Source organism: Oncorhynchus masou, chromosome 12 (assembly GCF_036934945.1).
Source record: "Oncorhynchus masou masou isolate Uvic2021 chromosome 12, UVic_Omas_1.1, whole genome shotgun sequence".
Classification (NCBI taxonomy): Eukaryota; Metazoa; Chordata; class Actinopteri; order Salmoniformes; family Salmonidae; genus Oncorhynchus; species Oncorhynchus masou.
In genome coordinates this window covers 74,438,754-74,457,971 of record NC_088223.1, presented here as the reverse complement: position 1 = coordinate 74,457,971, position 19,218 = coordinate 74,438,754, and the positions used below count along the sequence as shown (strand labels likewise).

Genomic DNA, 19,218 nt, shown 5'->3' with positions numbered 1-19,218 from the left:
AATCAGTCAATGTAAATAAACGTATTAGACCGTAATCTATGGATTTCACGACTGGGAATACAGATATGCATATGTGGGTCGCAGATACCTAAAAAAAAAGGTAGGAGAGTGGATCAGAAAACCACCATTTGCCTCATGCAGTTGATCAGGCTGTTGATTGTGGCCTGCTGAATGTTGTTCCACTCCTCTACAATGGCAGTGCGAAGTTGCTGGATATTGGCGGGAACTGGAACACCCTGTCGTACACGTCAATCCGGGCATCCCAAACTGCTCAATGGGTGGCATGTCTGGTGAGTATGCAGGCCATGGAAGAACTGGGACATTTTCTGCTTCCAGTAATTGTGTACAGATCTTTCGACATGTGGCTGTGCATTATCATGCTGAAACATGAGGTGATGGAGGCGGATGAATGGCACGACAATGGGCCTCATGATCTCCTCGCAGTATCTCTGTGCACTTAAATTGCCATTGATAAAATGCAATTGTGTTTGTTGTCCGTAGCTTATGCCTGCCCATACCATAACGCCACCGCCACCATGGGGCACTCTGTTCATAAAGTTGACATCAGCAAACAGCTCGCCCAGATGACGCCATGCACACTGTCTGCCATCGGCCTGCTACAGTTGAAACCGGGATTCATCCGTTAAGAGCACACTTCTCCAGCATGTCTGCACATTTTAGAGTGGCCTTGTATTGTCCCCAGTACAAGGTGGACCTGTAAAATGATCATGCTGTTTAATCAGCTTCTTGATATGCCCCACCTGTCAGGTGGATGGATTATCTTGGCAAAGAAATGCTCACTAACAGGGATGTAAACAAATTTGTGCACAACATTTATGAGAAAAGCTTTTTGTGCATTTAGAACATTTCTGGGAACTTTTATTTCAGCTCATGAAACATTCACAAAATTGGGGACAAAAAGGGGGTAAAATACATATATATACAGTACCAGTCAAAAGTTTGGACACACCTACTCATTCAAGGGTTTTTCTTTATTTATTTTTTTCTTTATGAAGACATCATAACTATGAAATAACACAGATGGAATCATGTAGTAACCCAAAAAAGCGTTAAACAAATCAAAATATATTTTATATTTGAGATTCTTCAAATAGCCACCCTTTGCCTTGATGACAGCTTTGCACACTCTTGGCATTCTGTCAACCAGCTTCATGAGGTAGTCACCTGGAATGCATTTCAATTAACAGGTGTGCCTTGTTAAAAGTTAATTTATGGAATTTCTTTCCTTCTTAATGCGTTTGAGCCAATCAGTTGTGTTGTGACAAGGTAGGTGTGGTATACAGAAGATAGCCATATTTGGTTAAAGTCCATATTATGGCAAGAACAGCTCAAATAAACAAATGACAGTCCTTCATTACATGAAGGTCAGTCAATCCGGAACATTTCAAGAACTTTGAAAGTTTCTTCAAGTGCAGTTGCAAAAACCATCAAAGGCTATGATGAAACTGGCTCTCATGAGGACCGACACAGGAAAGGAAGACCCAGAGTTACTCCTACTGTAGAGGATAAGTTCATTAGAATTAACAGCCTCAGAAATTGCAGCCCAAATAAATACTTCAAAGTTCAAGTAACAGACATATCTCAACATCAACTTTTCAGAGAAGACTGCATGAATCAGGACTTCATGGTTGAATTGCTGCAAAAAAACACTACTAAAGGACACCAATAAGAAGAAGAGACTTGCTTGGACCAAGAAACACAAGCAATGGACATTAGAACAGTGGAAATCTGACCTTTGGTCTGATGAGTCCAAATTTGAGATTTTTGGTTCCAACAGCCGTGTCTTTGTGAGACGCAGAGTAGGTGAACGGATGATCTCCACTTGTGTTATTCCCACATGAAGCATGGAGAAATAGGTGTGATGGTGGGGGTATTTTGCTGGTGACACTGTCTGTGATTTATTTAGAATTCAAGGCACACTTAACCAGCATGGCTACCACAGCATTCTTCAGCGATACGCCATCCTATCTGGTTTGCGCTTAGTGGGACTATCATTTGTATTTCAACAGTACAATAACCCAACACATCTCCAGGCTGTGTAAGAGCTATTTGACCAAGAAGGTTCAGTTTTATTGCTTCTTTAATCAGGACAACAGTTTTCAGCTGTGCTAACATAATTGCAAATGGGTTTTCTAATGATCAATTAGCCTTTTAAAATTATAAACTTGGATTAGCTAACACAACGTTCCATTGGAACACAGGAGTGATGGTTGCTGATAATGGGCTTCTTTACGCCTATGTAGATTTTCCATTAAAAATCAGCCGTTGCCTGCTCCAATAGTCATTTACAACATGAACTATGTCTACACTGTACTTCTGATCAATTTGATGTTATTTTAATGGACAAAAATGTGCTTTTATTTAAAAAACAAGGAAATATCTAAGTGATCTCAAACCTTTGAACGGTAGTGTATATAAAATACACAGGGATGTAACCCAAACAAAAGAGCATGGTTTAACCTCTAATAATTACAAGGGACGAGACCTGTCATAACACTACATGGGACAAGATCCAAAATTACAAGTGCACAATACACGTAGCACGAAAGCCAAAACAACAAAGCAGAGGTACTCACAAGACCAACGGATATGGGAACACAAACCGACAAGGACAATGGGGAACAGAGGGCACATAAACTCAGCAAAAAAACGAAACGTCCCTTTTTCAGGACCCCGTCTTTCAAAGATAATTTGTAAATTCCAAATAACTTCACAGATCTTCATTGTAAAGGGTTTAAACACTGTTTCCCATGCTTGCTCAATGAACCATAAACAATTAATGAACATGCACCTGTGGAACGGTCGTTAAGACACTAACAGCTTATAGATGGTAGGCAATTAAGGTCACAGTTATGAAAACTTAGGACACTAAAGAGGCCTTCCTACTGACTCTGAAAAACACCAAAAGAAAGATGCCCAGGATCCCTGCTCATCTACGTGAACGTGCCTTTGGCATGCTGCAAGGGGGCATGAGGACTGCAGATGTGGCCAGGGAAATAAATTGCAATGTCCGTACTGTGAGACCCCTAAGACAGGGAGAGAGGATGGACAGCTGATCGTCCTCGCAGTGGCAGACCACGTGTAACAACACCTGCACAGGATCGGTACATCCGAACATCACACCTGCGGGACAGGTACAGGATGGCAACAACAACTGCCCAAGTTACACCAGGAACACACAATCCCTCCATCAGTGCTCAGACTGTCTGCAATGAGCTGAGAGAGGCTGGACTGGGGGCTTGTTGGCCTGATGTAAGGCAGGTCCTCACCAGACATCACCGGCAAAAACGTTGCCTATGGGCACAAACTCACTGTCACTGGACCAGACAGGACTGGCAAAAATGAGTGAATGAGCGTTACACTAAGGCCTGTACTCTGGAGCGGGATCGATTTGGAGGTGGAGGGTCCATCATGGTCTGGGGCAGTGTGTCACAGCATCATCGGACTGAGCTTGTTGTCATTGCAGGCAATCTCAACGCTGTGCATTACAGGGTAGACATCCTCCTCCCTCATGTGGTACGCTTCCTGCAGGCTCATCCTGACATGACCCTCCAGCATGACAATGCCACCAGCCATACTGCTCGTTCTGTGTATGATTTCCTGCAAGACAGGAATGTCAGTGTTCTGCCTTGGCCAGCGAAGAGCCCGGATCTCAATCCCATTGAGCACGTCTGGGACCTGTTGGATAGGAGGGTGAGGGATAGGATTCCCCCCAGAAATGTCCGGGAACTTGCAGGTACCTTGGTGGAAGAGTGGGGTAACATCTCACAGCAAGAACTGGCAAATCAGGTGCAGTCCATGAGGAGGAGTTGCACTGCAGTACTTAATGCAGCTGGTGGCCACACCAGATACTGACTGACACTTTTGATTTTGACCCCCCTTTGTTCAGGGACACATTATTCCATTTATGTTCGTCACATGTCTGTGGAACTTGTTCAGTTTATGTATCAGTTGTTGAAACTTGCTATGTTCATACAAATATTTACACATGTTAAGTTTGCTGAAAATAAATGCGGTTGACAGTGAGAGGACGTTTCTTTTATATATATATATAAAACATACTAATCAGGGGGAATGGGAACCAGGTGTGTGTAATGAGACGAAGACAGTCCGGGTCGGTGGTAAGGATCCAGTTCAGTGAATCCTAGAAAGCTGGTGACGTTGACCTCCATAGCTGGTGAATGGAATGAGCAGCAGTACCAGGGGGATCCGTGACAATTCCAGGATGTATGCAATAGGCGTGTCCCTTTAAAAAAAATTCAGGATGAAGGGCAGAGAGAACCCGTGGTTTACTGAGGAACTTACTAAAATCGTAAGGGAACGAAATGCTATGTGAACTAAAGCAAGGACTTGAACTATATATTTTTTTCTCATATCTTCTCCTTTTTAATGTGTTTGAGTACATGTAAAAAAAATATTTTAAAAAGTGAATGTAACTAATTGCCGTTTTGTGCTTTGTGTCCCTCCAGGGCCACCGTTCATCGTTTCCCCTCCCCAGAATCTGACGGTGAACATATCCCAGGCCGCCAAGCTGGACTGCCTGGCCGAGGCCTACCCTGGCAACCTCACCTACACCTGGTTCTGGGAGGACGACAACGTCTTCTTCAAGAAGTAAAGTTATGATCGGGTTCATTACTGTTCCATCCCCTATCCCCCACCACCCTAAACACATGCCGTACAACTGGGGAAAAGAAAGACAGTGATGGAAAAAGGTAGAAGGCAATAGATAGAGGACCCCCTCACCAACACCACCTCTTCTTCACCACCCCTCCTTGTCTCTAGTGACAGGAATATCTAGTGACAGGAATATCTAGTGACACAGTGCTTGTGCCGTTCCACGCTCCACTAGCTATGATTACGGGACTTCTACCTAGCCCCCAGCAATCCCACATCCACTCATGCGTGGCCTGTACACTTTTTCACCCGCCACACTCCCAGAGAATTAAATGTTTAAGTGGAGGGAGGAGAGACAAGGGAAGAGCCCTTGTTTCAATATGAGGCAGTTTGTTATTGGAGCCCAGGGAAGTTGAGACAATGGTATTAATACACAATGATATTAGAAAATGTACCGTATTTAACAAGCTATATGTCACGTTGAATAAATAATTGCAGACAGACGCAGGAATACGTAATAGGGGGTTAATATCACATGCCATGAAAGGCAAGGGGACGAAGCCCAAAACAAACACGTATACAAAAACAGGGATGTAACCCAAACAAAAGAGCGAGGTTAAACCTCTAATAAATACATGGGACGAGTCCCGCAACACACTACACGGGACGAGACCCGTAATAGCAAGTGTACAATACACGCAGCAAGCGAGCCGAAATAGCAAAGCACACGTACTCACAGAGGAACGGACATGGGAACAATGGTGAACAGAGGGCACATTTATACAATTACTAATCAGGAGAATTGGAATCAGGTGTGCATAATGAGAAGGTTCAGCGACGCCTCGAGGCCGATGGGGTATACATCTGGAAATGGTGCACGGAATGAGCAGCAGTTGCGGTGGAATTCGTGACACTATGCCAATTGGACATTGCACCTACTAAACATTTGTATGTAAATCCATATTTCTAATCAAAGGTCATTTGCATATTTTATCGCAGGTGCAGCAAAATGCTTGTGTTTCTAGCTCAAAGCCAATGCACACACAATCCAAAACTAAAAAGAAAGAAAAGAAAGAAATCTTCCATATGCACAAAAAGCTTAATTTTCTGAAATGTTTTGCACAAATTTGTTTACATTCCTGTTCGTGAGCATTTCTCCTTTGCCAAGATAATCCATCGACCTGACAGGTGTGGCATATCAAGAAGCTGATTAAACAGCATGATCCTTACACAGGTGCACCTTGTGCTGGGAACAATAGAAGTCCACTCTAAAATGTGAAGTTTTGACACACAACACAATGCCACACAATTCTCAACTTTTTAGGGGTGTGCAATTGGCATGCTGACTGCATGTCCACCAGAGCTGTTGACAGAGAATTGAATGTTAATTTCTCTACCATAAGACGCCTCCAATGTCATTTTTAGAGAATCTGGCAATATCTCCAACCGTCCTCACAACCGCAGACCTCGTGTAACCACGCAAACCCAGGACCTCCACATTTGGCTTCTTCACCTGCAGGATAGTCTGAGACCAGACACCCGGACAGCTGATGAAACTGTGGGTTTGCACAACCGAAGGATTTCTTCACAAACTGTCAGAAACCGCCTCAGGGAAGCTCATCTGCGTGCTCGTCGTCCTCACCAGGGTCTTGACCTGAGTGCAGTTCAGCGTCGTAACCTTCGAAGGCATCTGGCATGCTGGAAAAGTGCGCTCTTCACGGATGAATCTTGGTTTCAACTGGACTGAAAATGTCCCGCATACTCACCAGACATGTCACCCACTGAGCATGTCTGGGATGCTCTGGATCAATGTGTTCGACAGCGTGTTCCAGTTCCCACCAATATCCATTAACTTCGGACACAGCCATTGAAAAGGAGTGGAACAACATTCCACTGGCCACAATCAACAGCCTGATCAACTCTATGCGAAGGAGATGTGTCGCTCTGCATGAGGCAAATGTTCACACCAGCTATTGACTGGTTTTCTGATCCATGCCCATACCTTTACTTTTAAGGTATCTGTGACCGACAACTGTATTCCCAAGTCATGTGAAATCCATAGATTTGGGCCTAATGAATTTATTTCAATTGACTGATATGAATATGAACTCTAACTCAACCCTTATATGAACTCTAACTCAGTGAAATGTTTTAAATTGTTGCATGTTGAGTTTATATTTTTGTTCAATGTATATATACAGTACCAGTCAAAAGTTTGGACACACCTACTCATTCCAGGGTTTTTCTTTATTTTTACTATTTTCTACATTGTAGAATAATTATGAAGACGTAAAAACTATAAAATAACACATAAGAAATGCACACACTTGGCATTCTCTCAACCAGCTTCATGAGGTAGTCACATGGAATACATTTCAATTAAAAGTTAATTTGTGGAATATCATTTCTCCATTAATGCATTTCAGTTAATCAGTTATGCTGTGACAAGGTAGGGATGGTATACAGAAGATGGCCTTATTTGGTAAAATACCAAGTCCATATTATGCCGAGAACAGCTCAAATAAGCAAAGAGGAATGACAGTCCATCATTACTCAGTCAATCCGTAAAACTTCAAGAACTTTGAAAGTTTCTTCATGTGCAGTTGCAAAAACCATCAAGCACTATGATGAAACTGGCTCTCATGAGGACCACCACAGGAAAGGAAGACCCAGAGTCACCTCTGCTGCAGAGGATAAGTTCATTAGAGTTAACTGCATCTCAGATTGCAGCCCAAAGGCTTCACAGAGTAAATTTTTATTTTTTTTATTTTTTTATTTTTTACCTTTATTTAGCTAGGGAAGTCAGTTAAGAACAAATTCCCGTCACAAGACCCACTGGTTGATGCTTTTTTATAAAAACCCTCTTAGGCCTCACTCCCCCCTATCTGAGATACCTACTGCAGCCCTCATCCTCCACATAGAACCCCCATTGTGCCAGTCACATTCTGTTAAAGGTCCCCAAAGCACACACATCCCTGGGTCGCTCCTCCTCTAATAATGTTTGTACCGTGTTTTGTTCTGCTACCATGTTGTGCTGCTGACATGTTGTGGTCTTGTTGTGTTGCTACCATGCTGTGTTTTCATGTGTTGCTGTCATGCTATGTTGTTGTCTTAGGTTTCTCTTTATGTAGTGTTGTGGTGTCTCTTATCGTGATGTGTGTTATGTCCTATAATTTCATCTGATTTTTGATTTTTAATCCCAGCCCCCATTCCCGCAGGAGGCCTTTTTCCTATTGGTAGGCCATCATTGTAAATAAGAATTTGTTCTTAATTGACTTGCCTAGTTAAATAAAGATTAAAAATAAATAAAACACAATTATTTTGTCATGTGCCTTTTACCACTTCATCTACACTGATTGAAGTGGATTTAACAAGAAAGAGCAGATGTTCTTAATGTTTTGTACACTCAAATTGTAGACCTCCACATACATATACACATATATACAGTTGAAGTCAGAAGTTTAGATACACTTAGGTTGGAGTCATTAAAATTTGTTTTTCAACCACTCCACAAATTTCTTGTTAACAAACTAAAGTTTTGGCAAGTCGCTTAGGACATCTACTTTGTGCATGACACAAGTAATTTTTCCAACAATTATTTACAGACAGATTATTTCACTTATAATTCACTGTATCAAAATTCCAGTGTTTCTGAAGTTTACATACACTAAGTTAACTGCGCCTTTAAACAGCTTGGAAAATTCCAGAAAATGATGTCATGGCTTTAGAAGCTTCTGATAGGCTAATTTACATCATTTGAATCAATTGGAGGTGTACCTGTGGATGTATTTCAAGGCCTACCTTCAAACTCAGTGCCTCTTTGCTTGACATCATGGAAAAATCTAAAGAAATCAGCCAAGACCTCCACAAAAAATTATAGACCGCCACACGTCTGGTTAATCCTTGGGAGCAATGTCCAAACACCTGAAGGTACCCCGTTCACCTGTACAAACAATAGTACGCAAGTATAAACACCACGGGACCACGCAGCCATCATACCGCTCAGGAAGGAGACGCGTTCTGTCTCCAAGAGATGAATGTACTTTGGTGCGAAAAGTGCAAATCAATCCCAGAACAACAGCAAAGCACCCTGTGAAGATGCTGGAGGAAACAGGTACAAAAGTATCTATATCCACAGTTAAACGAGTCCTATATCGACATAACCTGAAAAGCCGCTCAGCAAGGAAGAAGCCACTGCTCCAAAACCGCATAAAAAAGACAGACTACGGTTTGCAACTGCACATGGGGACAAAGATCGTACTTTTTGGATAAATGTCCTCTGGTCTGATGAAACAAAAATCTAACTGTTTGGCCATAATGACCATCGTTATGTTTGGAAGAGAAAGGGGGAGGCTTGCAATCTGAAGAACACCATCCCAACCGTGAAACACAGGGGTGGCAGCATCATGTTATGGGGGTGCTTTGCTGCAAGAGGGACTGGTGCACTTCACAAAATAGATGTCATGATGAGGGAGAAAAATGATGGGGATATATTGAAGCAACATCTCAAGACATCAATCAGGAAGTTAAAGCTTGGTCGAAAATAGGTCTTCCAAATGGACAATGACCTCAAGCATACTTCCAAAGTTGTGGCAAAATGGCTTAAGGACAACAAAGTCAAGGTATTGGAGTGGCCATCACAAAGCCCTGACCTCAATGCCATAGAAAATGTGTGTCAGGACTGAAGAAGTGTGTGCGAGCAAGGAGGCCTACAAACCTGACTCAGTTACACCAGCTCTGTCAGGAGGAATGGGCCAAAATTAACCCAACTTATTGTGGAATGCTACCAGAAACGTTTGACCCAAGTTTAACAATTAAAGGCAATGCTACCAAATACTATTTGAGTATATGTAAACTTCTGACCCACTGGGATTGTGATGAAATAAATAAATGCAGAAATAAATCTTTTTTCTATTATTCTGACAATTCACATTCTTAAAATAAACTAACTGACCTAAAACATTTTTTTTTACTAGGATTAAATATCAGGAATTGTGAAAAACTGAGTTTTAATGTATTTGGCTAAGGTGTATGTAGACTTCCGACTTCAACTGTATATACTTGTTAAGGTGAGAATTATCGGTTAATTGAATGACAGAACAAAATTATCTTATCAATACTGTATTCTATACCATCTACTGCATCTTGCCTATGCCGCATGGCCATCACTCATCCATATATTTATATGCACATATTCTTATCCATCCCTTTAGATTTGTGTTTATAAGGCAGTCATCGTGAATTTGTTAGATTACTTGTTAGATATTACTGCACTGTCGGAACTACACTTGCATTAACATCTGCCAGCCATGTGTATGTGACCAATACAATTTGATTTGATTTAGAGCTCTGAGACAGGATTGTGTCGAGGCACAGATCTGGGGAAGGGTACCAAAAAATGTCTGCAACATTGAAGGTCCCTAAGAACACAGTGGCCTCCACAATTCTTAAACGGAAGAAGTTTGGAACCACCAAGACGCTTCCTAGAGCTGGTCGCCTGGCCAAACTGAACAATCGGGGCAAGGGCCTTGGTCAGGGAGGTGAGTTCCTCTGTGAAGATGGGAGAAACTTCCAGAAGGACAACCATCTCTGCAGCACTCCACCAATCAGGCCTTTATCAGGAATGCAAACGAGTCACCTTTGTCGAAATTCTCCATTTTGAATCCAAAATAAGTGACCTTCATGATTTGTGTAGATCCGATGAGAATTGTTTGGGCGTGAGGGGCTTTGGATGACTACTGGCTGTATGTAAACGAGTGGTGCACATTTGCTTGTAAGCGAACGATTGATGCGCGTTTGGAGCAATACTGGCTGTATCCAATGCTCAGCTAATCGTTCACATAACAACAGGAAGCAGCATGCGACTGAAGAGAGAAAAAAAACAAATTTCTAGTTGCAGCATCAGCGTGCACTCTTGAAAGAGGCTTGGAAAGGCAGTTTGCCAGTTAATTTACAGCAGCGCGTCCCCTGAACGATAACGAAGAGGTAGGTGAGAAGCCTGACCACGAAACAGGGGTGAGAAGTTGATGAAGCTTACTTCATGAGCTGTAACCGAAAACTGGAATTTGAAAAAATTGAGGTGAGGGAGAAAGTGTGGTGGAGCAAGTATTGTTAGCATTGTTAAGTATCATGCTAGCTGGTTCGAATTATCCGTTATAGTTTGCCAGAGAAATGTTGAGCAACATTATCCAACTGAACTGATCAAATAATTGAGTTCATGGTGTGAAAATTAGCTGGCTAATAAAGTCAGCTAGCTAACGTTACAACATGAGATGAGCTAACGTTACTAACCTAACCAATTCACTATAGTATTAACTGGTAACGTTATGACTCCTTGCCGTTCTTCAAGTTATAGCGCGTTAGTTGCTTACTGGACCCTGGCAATCTGTGTGAAATGTTAACTAGCTAACTAGTTTCCCTAACTCGTTAACTAGCTAACGAACGCACTACTATCTGTGAACTAATGTTTTCCCTCTACAGTACAGTACGTTATGTGGTTAATTTTCAGAATGAGAGAATTAGGTGAGAATGAGGCGTTGCTTGTGTTATGTTCTAATTTTTCAGAGTAAATAACTCACGGACACTAGAGAAGCTTAACCAAGTTTAAGGGTCGACACAGCTGTATTTAGACAGACATGTTTCCACCACTACAAGTGTATATACTCCACTTCAGGCACTCCTCCTTCTCGCCAATCCTTACATCTTAAGGTTCGACAGGAAGAGGGTAATAGGATAATAAACCATAATTTCACCCTTCAGGGGATCTGACCTGACCTCAACCCCTCCTTCGCCTAATCCACAGATGTCCATCCTCTTTCCCTATAGCAATCCTGTGACCTCCTCCCATCCACCCAACACATTCCAAAGCCATCTGTCTTTCTACAGAGAACCATTAACCTCTGACATAAAAACCAGTCTGTCTCTTCCACTCCTTTATATACTATGCTTTTGTGTATAACAATGTTTACCCCAAATCCAACACTTGTTAACCTATTTTTGCTTCATAATTATGGGGTATTTGTGTGTTAATTGATGAGGGAAAAAAACAATTTTAATCAATTTTAGAATAAGGCTGTAACGTAACAAAATTTGGTAAAAGTGAAGGGGTCTGAATACTTTCCGAATGCACTGTATATAATGGTTTGTATAGACAGTATGGCATTGAAAAGGTGTGGTACTTGTATAGGATGAGCCATGACTAGAATACAGTATATTCATATTAAGCGAGTATAACTGTATTTAAACATTAATAAAGTTGCCAGTGTTCACTTTAATGGTGGGTGGTAATCAGCTAGTAACAGTGATTATGGTTCAGGGCAGGGTATTGTGCGAAGGCCAGCTGGTGGTGAATGTTTAACAGTCTGATGGCCTGTAGATAGAAGCTGTTTATTAGTCTCTCTGTCCCAACTTTGATTCACCTACGTGTACTATCTCCTCCTTCTAGATGGTAGTGGGGTGAACAGGCCCTTGCTCAGGTGGCTGAGGTCCTCAATGATATTCTTGGCCTTCTTGTGACACCGGGTGCTGTAGATGTCCTGGAGGACAGGTAGTGTGCCCCTGCAGTTGCGGACAGTGCAATTGCCGTACCAAGCGGTGATACAGCTCATCAGGATGCTCTCAGTGGTGCGTCTGTAGAAGTTCGTGAGGGTCTTAGGGGTCAACCAAATTTCTTCAGCCTCCTGAGGTTGAAGAGGCACTGCTGCCCATTCTTCACCACGCTTTCTGTGTGAAGGGACCATTTCACGTCTTCAGTGATGTGCACGACGAGGAACTTGAAGCTTTTGACCATTTCTACTGCGGCCCTGTCAATGTGGATGTGGGCGTGCTTTTTCTGCTGTCTCCTTTAGTCCCCAATCAGCTCCTTCATTTTGTTGATGTTGGGGGAGAGGTTATTTTCCTGGCACCACACTGCCAGGACTATCATCTCCTCCCTGTAGGTTGTCTTGTCATTGTTTATAATCAGGCCTACCACTGTTATTTCATCAGCAAATACGTTGGAGACGTGGGTGGCCACGCAGTCATGGGTGAACAGTGAGTACAGAGGGGCTGAGCGCGCACCCCTGTGGGGCCCCAGTGTTGAGGATCAGCGTGGCGGAGGTGTTGTTGCCTATCTTCACCACCTGAGGTCAGCCCATCAGGGAGTCCAGGACCCAGTTTCACAGAGCGGGGTCCAGACCCAGGGCCCCGAGGTTAGTGATGAGCTTGGAGGGCACTATGGTGTTCAAGGCTGAGCTGTACTCTATGAACAGCATTCTTACATAGGTCTTTCTCTTGTCCAGGTGGGATAGGGTTGTGTGCAGTGCAATGGCGATTGCATCATCCTTGGATCTGTTGGGGCGGGTTTGCGAATTGTAGTGGGTCTCGGTTGTCAAGTAAGGTGGATGTGATATGGTCGTTAACTACGGGTCAATAGTAATTTAGTTCAGTTACCTTCACTTTCTTTGGTACAGGAACAAGGGTGGACATCTTTTGGGACAACAGACTGGGATATGGAGAGATTGAATATAGCCGTAAACACTCCAGCCAGCTGCACATGCTTTGAGGATGTGGCTTATTTCATCAACAATATTCAGCATTATTTTTCAAAGTCACACATATGTCTGTGTCATTGGGGCAAATCCTAATTTCCACTTAAGTTGAATTTGAACTTTAAGTTTCCCATTGACATTAATGCACGAATAGGTAAAAATGCGTGTTGTGGAAGTTAAGATTTGACCCATTGAGTCAATGATGTGGTTATAGACGCTACTTTGATGCTCTTCCCTCTCGCTCCATCACTCCTCTGCAGTGGCCTGAGGGACAGGGTCAGTATTCTGGTGGACGGCTCACTCATCATTGGCAGTGTGAAGCCAGAGGATGCTGGGAGATTCACCTGCAGCCCCAGCAACAGCCTGGGCCGGCCCCCATCCGCCTCGGCCCAGCTCACAGTGCAATGTGAGTGTCTCGCCCTATCCTCTACAGTCAACCCATACCCCCTACCCCTTATCATAATAATAATTTGTCCTGTTACACATGTTTTTCTTGCATATCCCTCTGAGACACCTGCAGGGAGTGGGGTCACGGCCAGAGTCACCATTGTAGAGCAGCCCTTGCTCAAGGGCACGGCGACTGATTGTTCACCTTGTCGGTTACGGTATTCGAACCAGCGACCTTTCGGTTATGGCACGCTCTAACCTCGAGGCTACCTGCCACCCTGCGCTTGTCAAGATGTGGGTTGTGTTCATCAGAGCACACTGAGCTACTGGGTGTACACTACAGCAAGATCCATCCTACTCTAACAATTCTAATTCTACTCATCAGCCGAATTTAGGACATTGATTGACTGATTCTAGATCTGTGCTTATAAGAGCAACTTGAACCTGCAGCTGTGCTATTGAGCAGTCCCACTGCAACTGTGTACATTTAGTCCTGCTGATGCTGTTCTCTACTTAATGAGTGTTATACTACGTAACCACCCTATGAATCACAAGCCAATTACCTGTTTCCATATTACTGTATATACATTTAATGGACGATAAAGCTTTACAGGAAATATGGCACGATATCTGGCCATGGTATGCACCAGGGATCATCAACTAGATTCACCGCGGGCTGATTGTTTTTCTTGAGCGGATGGTCAGGGGGCTGGAACATAATTACAAATAATTCTAGACTGCAAATTGACCACAAGAAGAATATTTGACAAGAACATAATAATTTCAAACCTAGCTTTCATTTATATATGATCACATATATCTCTCTGTTATGCATGGGAATACTTTGGAACAGATTTCCAAAATAAAAATCACTATTGATATAAAATCATGTCACCAGTTGGGGAACCCTGGTATAGACTTAGTTAAATAGAACCCATCTCTCTCTATCCACTGCACTGTGTAATTGAGATGAATTGGAGGTTACACTGGTGTGTGGTCTCCGAGACAATTTCAGACCCCCCCCACCCCATATGCCAAGTGGGCATATTAGCCCTAACCGGGATCCCATTTAACCACTACACACACTGTCTCTAAACCCCAACACACACACAATTCCCGGGAGCCCTGCTGGTTAGAATTGAAACCGTGACCTTGAAGTCACTCTTCTTCAAAGTCATTTGAGTCACTTTCACCAATGTTCTCCTCGCATTAAATGCTCTCTTTCTTTCGTTTTCAGTCACACAGGCTTTGTGTTTGATCAGAATTAATAAATATTACACGCAACCCACCTTTCACTCATGAGTTGTGACATTCAAAAACTCCAGCCCTGTCATTCCCCCGAGGTAAATCAGATGTATTGTAATCTAAATGAATGGAGGCGAGGATGAATGTTGCGCACCGGTAATATCCATCCACCACAGAGATGTGGCCCCATGTCGGTGGGTAGTGACTCGTCTGGGTAGCCAAGGCAACAGACATTTTGCATTCCCCCGCTCTATCTCCTCCTACACAGCTCTAAATTAGATTTTTTTTTTTCTTCTCAGGGCCCAAGCAGGAGAAAACATTACCAGTCATGAGGGAGGGAGGAAGCATTACACCATTGCTTTCAGAGACCAGACACTTTTTTAACATAGAGATAGAGGGAGCTTTTTTCTCTCAAGTAGTGACCACTACTTTTCCCAAAGCAAGTCGCTGCTCGAGCCAGGATGCAGAGTGCAAGGGATTGCTAGCTATCTAGCGCTGTTCTATTTTTAGACCTTGGATGATATTCTTGTCTGCTCGGCTGCCACTGAGGTCTTTGTTGAGAGTTGGAGCTGAGTAGTAGTGGTATAGTGTGATAACTACTGGTTCTCCAGGGTTTTTAGGGTGGTAGGATGTCGATAGACTGAACTACCAGGATATTCTTTCTCTCTCCATCTCTTAATCTCTCTCTCGCTGTCTATTTTTATTTATTTAACCTTTAATTAACTAGGCAAGTCAATTAAGAACAAATTCTTATTTACAATGATGGCCTAGCAAGAGGCATCTCTTTCTGTTTCTCCTCTCATCATCTCCTACCTCTCTGAATCCACATTGTCAACCTAATCTTTCTCGCCCTATCCTTCTATCGCTCCTATTCTCTCTCTTCTCCCTCCTTGTCTTCCTTTCTGCCCCAGGAGAGCAGTACCATGGAAGCAGCCACACACACTCACATACAAACACACACACTCTAATGCTCACACTCACACATGCCACAACACACGCCACACACGCACAGACCAAATTTGTCCACCGCTACCTGCTGTTTCGGTGCTGTGTGCGTATGACAGAACCAGAGAAAGCGAGGGAAAGGGAGAGTGAAAGAGAGAAGGAGGGGGGGGGAGAGGTGACATCATCCTCTGTGGAAACCCTCTCCTCTGCAGTGACGTCAGCTCCAGACGCCAGGCAGGCAGGGAAGCAGGCAGACATGCAGCGTGGGCGATAGCGGCCCCAATAGACCACTGATGGCACTGCAGCACTACGACAAGATTACAGGCTGTGTGTGTGTGTGTGTGTGTGTGTGTGTGTGTGTGAGAGAGAGAGAGAGAGAGAAATACATGCGTGGATGTGAGTGTGTGTGTATGCTAGCTGTATCGAGAGTGGCGCTGCCTCCCTCATCTTTCCTATAAATAGACTGTGGCACCTCGCCAAGCATTGTTTTTTTTTCTAAACCGTTCCTTTCTGAGCTGCACCAGCCGTCGGACGGATATCCATTAGCTCTTTGTGGAGCGTGGCTTTGTGGCCATATGTACAGGGCTTTGAGCAGATGACAATGTCTGAATCTGCCATTAGGCCACAGATATTATCCATCAGAACCGACACAGCCTGAGACTTGTCCGGTAAAAGGTTAGATCGCACAGCGGGAAAGAATGGGAAGTGCAGACAAGTTTTTTGGTTTGTGGGGTTGTCACTAGTTACCACAGCCACAAAGTCAAACCCAGGCCATTTCTACAATGTATCTTCTTATAACTTGATTTTAAACCGAACCCTAACCTTAACCACACTGCTAACCTTATGCCTAACCTTTAAATTAAGACCAAAAAGCTCATTTTAGTTTTAATACATTCTTATGATCAAGCAATTTGACTTTGTGACTGTGTTATCTAGTGGAAACGTTTTGCCGTTTTGTAATGTAAGGGGTGTAGTAGCGAATCTGTCACTATATAGGGCTTTTCACACACCTGAGCTGAACTGGGCCAAGCCAAACCAAGTTGGACTGAGCTGACCTGCTTACACAGCCACCAAAGTGTAAAAATATAGGGTATATGGTTCCTTGAAACGGCCCACTTTGACATAATTTTGCTAAGCACCCCTACTATTCTCCTGCTTCCGGGGTTGTTCAAAGTTAAAAGCTGCTGTATTGACTTTCAGTTCTAACTCCTCTTTCCTGTTGTCTATCCTTGTTGCCGGATAAAGTTAAATTAGCCGTGACTCCAGACAGACTGCCTCAGCCATGGAAGCCTCTGTCTGAATACTAAAGAGGACAGCCTTCTCTAAACTCATTTTTATCCACACATTGATTCCATTCTACATATGTGACTGTCTCAGATTCTCCTTCCTTGTGAAATGAATTGACATACTAAAAACGTATTTCCCTGTTCACTAGTCAGTGTTTACCCATCTACTCTAAACACACACACACACACACAAGCTCCACATGAACAGCTACTGCTCTCAGACCAGCTGCTACAGAAGCACACAGTTTATCATGTTACGACAGCCCGTGTTATTTCTCCTGGCTCCTGCTGAAGTACTGGTCCCATAATCACTACCAATGTTACTCTACTATAAAAATGTTTTAGTATGATATTTATCTTGTGACCTGGATGGTCCAGCTAAAGGTTAGTGCCACTGCCTACACCATTGTATGTTTGCCCGTGTCATCGTGGGTTCCAATCTAGCCCAATGCCTTTGTGACAAACTCTCTACTTTTCCCACCATCTCTCCTATGTCCAATAAAAACATTTCTCGCCCCAGACCCTGCCCGTGTCAAAGACATGCCACCTGCCATTTATGTGGCCATCGGCCTGCCAGGCTTCATCCGCTGCCCGGTGGACGCCAACCCGCCCGCCACACTGGTCAAGTGGACCAAAGATGGCAACCCTCTCCGGATAGAGAAGGTGAGTCGAGGGTCGTATTCATTAGAGCACACCGGAGCTAAATGTTTTGCAATGGGTAAAAAAAAGTCCCTCTCTGTTTCAGTAGCTTTGCTTGCGTTTAGTTCCTAATGAATATGAGCCAAAATGTTCAGAGACAAATGTATTGTGTAGAACCAATATGATTATCTGTTAGGTAGGATAAGGGATGGTGTCAGTTCTATTTCAATCTGTAATGTTCAGAATATTTGACATCACTGAATACATAATCACTTGTGGACAGACGCATAGGATGGTATGTTATCGTAGCGTCTGTCAACAGACTGTGGGATGCGACGACTAATGAGGAACGTTGTTCCAATGCGCATATTCTTCGTCACTTAACAATTTGGACAATTTACGATTTCGAATTTTGGAAGAGGGGACATTTGGGCCGTAGACGTTCCCAAAACCTCTATTTAGAGGGGTGGAGAATTTGCTAGTCTCATTAGTATCTTTTCTCATACATCGAACTCCCCCAGAACTTCATCGAGCATCTGACGCAATTACAGAATATTTTAGTTCTGGGTTTCTGAGAACTGAATACAGCCCAGTTAAGTAGGGTGAAGACACTGATCTAAAGTCAGTTTTGTGTTTTCCCCTAATGGTTAAGTTTAGGGCTAAGGGGTAAGCTGACAGTGCCTAGAAGGGCAACATCTACCCGGCTTGGGGATGGCAGACTGGGAAATCCCCTCAAGCTTTGAACTGCAACAAAGGTGATGAACTGAGCTAACTGCAGGGCTACTTTAGTGGGTATTTTCTACACTTCACATGTGCATTAAACTAGTGACTAAGTTTCCTAGTTTCAGGCTTCTAAGGGTGGATAAATTCTTCTCAGCTCCTCTTTGCAGGATGATGGGATAGTGATGTGCCACTGAAGAGCTCAGCCATACAAACATTGCAATGTCATAGTGTTAGCCCCTCTTTGTTCCCTCAGTACCCTGGTTGGAGCCAAATGGAGGACGGGAGCATCCGCGTGACTGAGGTGACGGATAACTCTCTGGGCACCTACACCTGCATGCCTTACAATGCCCTGGGCTCTGAGGGTTGGTCCGATCCCACACCCCTGGTGCTAAAGGTATGCAGGCTGATGCTAACGCTAATTAGTGTAGCATACTAGTTAACATAGCAGTGATTATGCATTTTCTATAAGAAGACTAGCATGCTGCAAGTTAGCCTAGCGACCACACCCAGGCTCAGGCCTAATCTCACACTTTCTCTGGGCAGGATCCCCCCAAGTTCTCGATTGTTCCCGGAGGGGAGTACAGGCAGGAGGCTGGGAGAGAACTGGTCATCCCCTGTGCGGCTGAGGGAGAATTTCCCTATCCCAACATCACATGGAGGAAGGTAAACGACCCCCACCACCACCCAAAGCACTCATGTTGTGGCCTGGTCTATTACTTTATAATAGGACAGAGCTACAGCTCCTCTTCTCTATCCCTTCACTCTAAAGTTCTGGGTATTGGGTAGCACGTTGCTGTACACTCACACAATATATTTGGCATTGAGAGTTA

At 43.5% G+C, this 19,218-nt stretch overlaps 1 protein-coding gene across 1 annotated transcript in view; it reads left to right on the top strand.

Moving 5' to 3' along the window:
- LOC135550804 (protein turtle homolog B-like) overlaps positions 1 to 19,218 on the top strand; it is a 187,968-nt gene that overhangs the window by 120,937 nt on the left and 47,813 nt on the right. Inside the window, exons 6-10 of the mRNA XM_064981929.1 lie at positions 4,491 to 4,632; positions 13,424 to 13,569; positions 17,547 to 17,689; positions 18,642 to 18,782; positions 18,932 to 19,051. Of these exons, the coding sequence (XP_064838001.1) occupies positions 4,491 to 4,632; positions 13,424 to 13,569; positions 17,547 to 17,689; positions 18,642 to 18,782; positions 18,932 to 19,051 (692 nt within the window). The remainder of the gene's footprint in view (positions 1 to 4,490; positions 4,633 to 13,423; positions 13,570 to 17,546; positions 17,690 to 18,641; positions 18,783 to 18,931; positions 19,052 to 19,218) is intronic.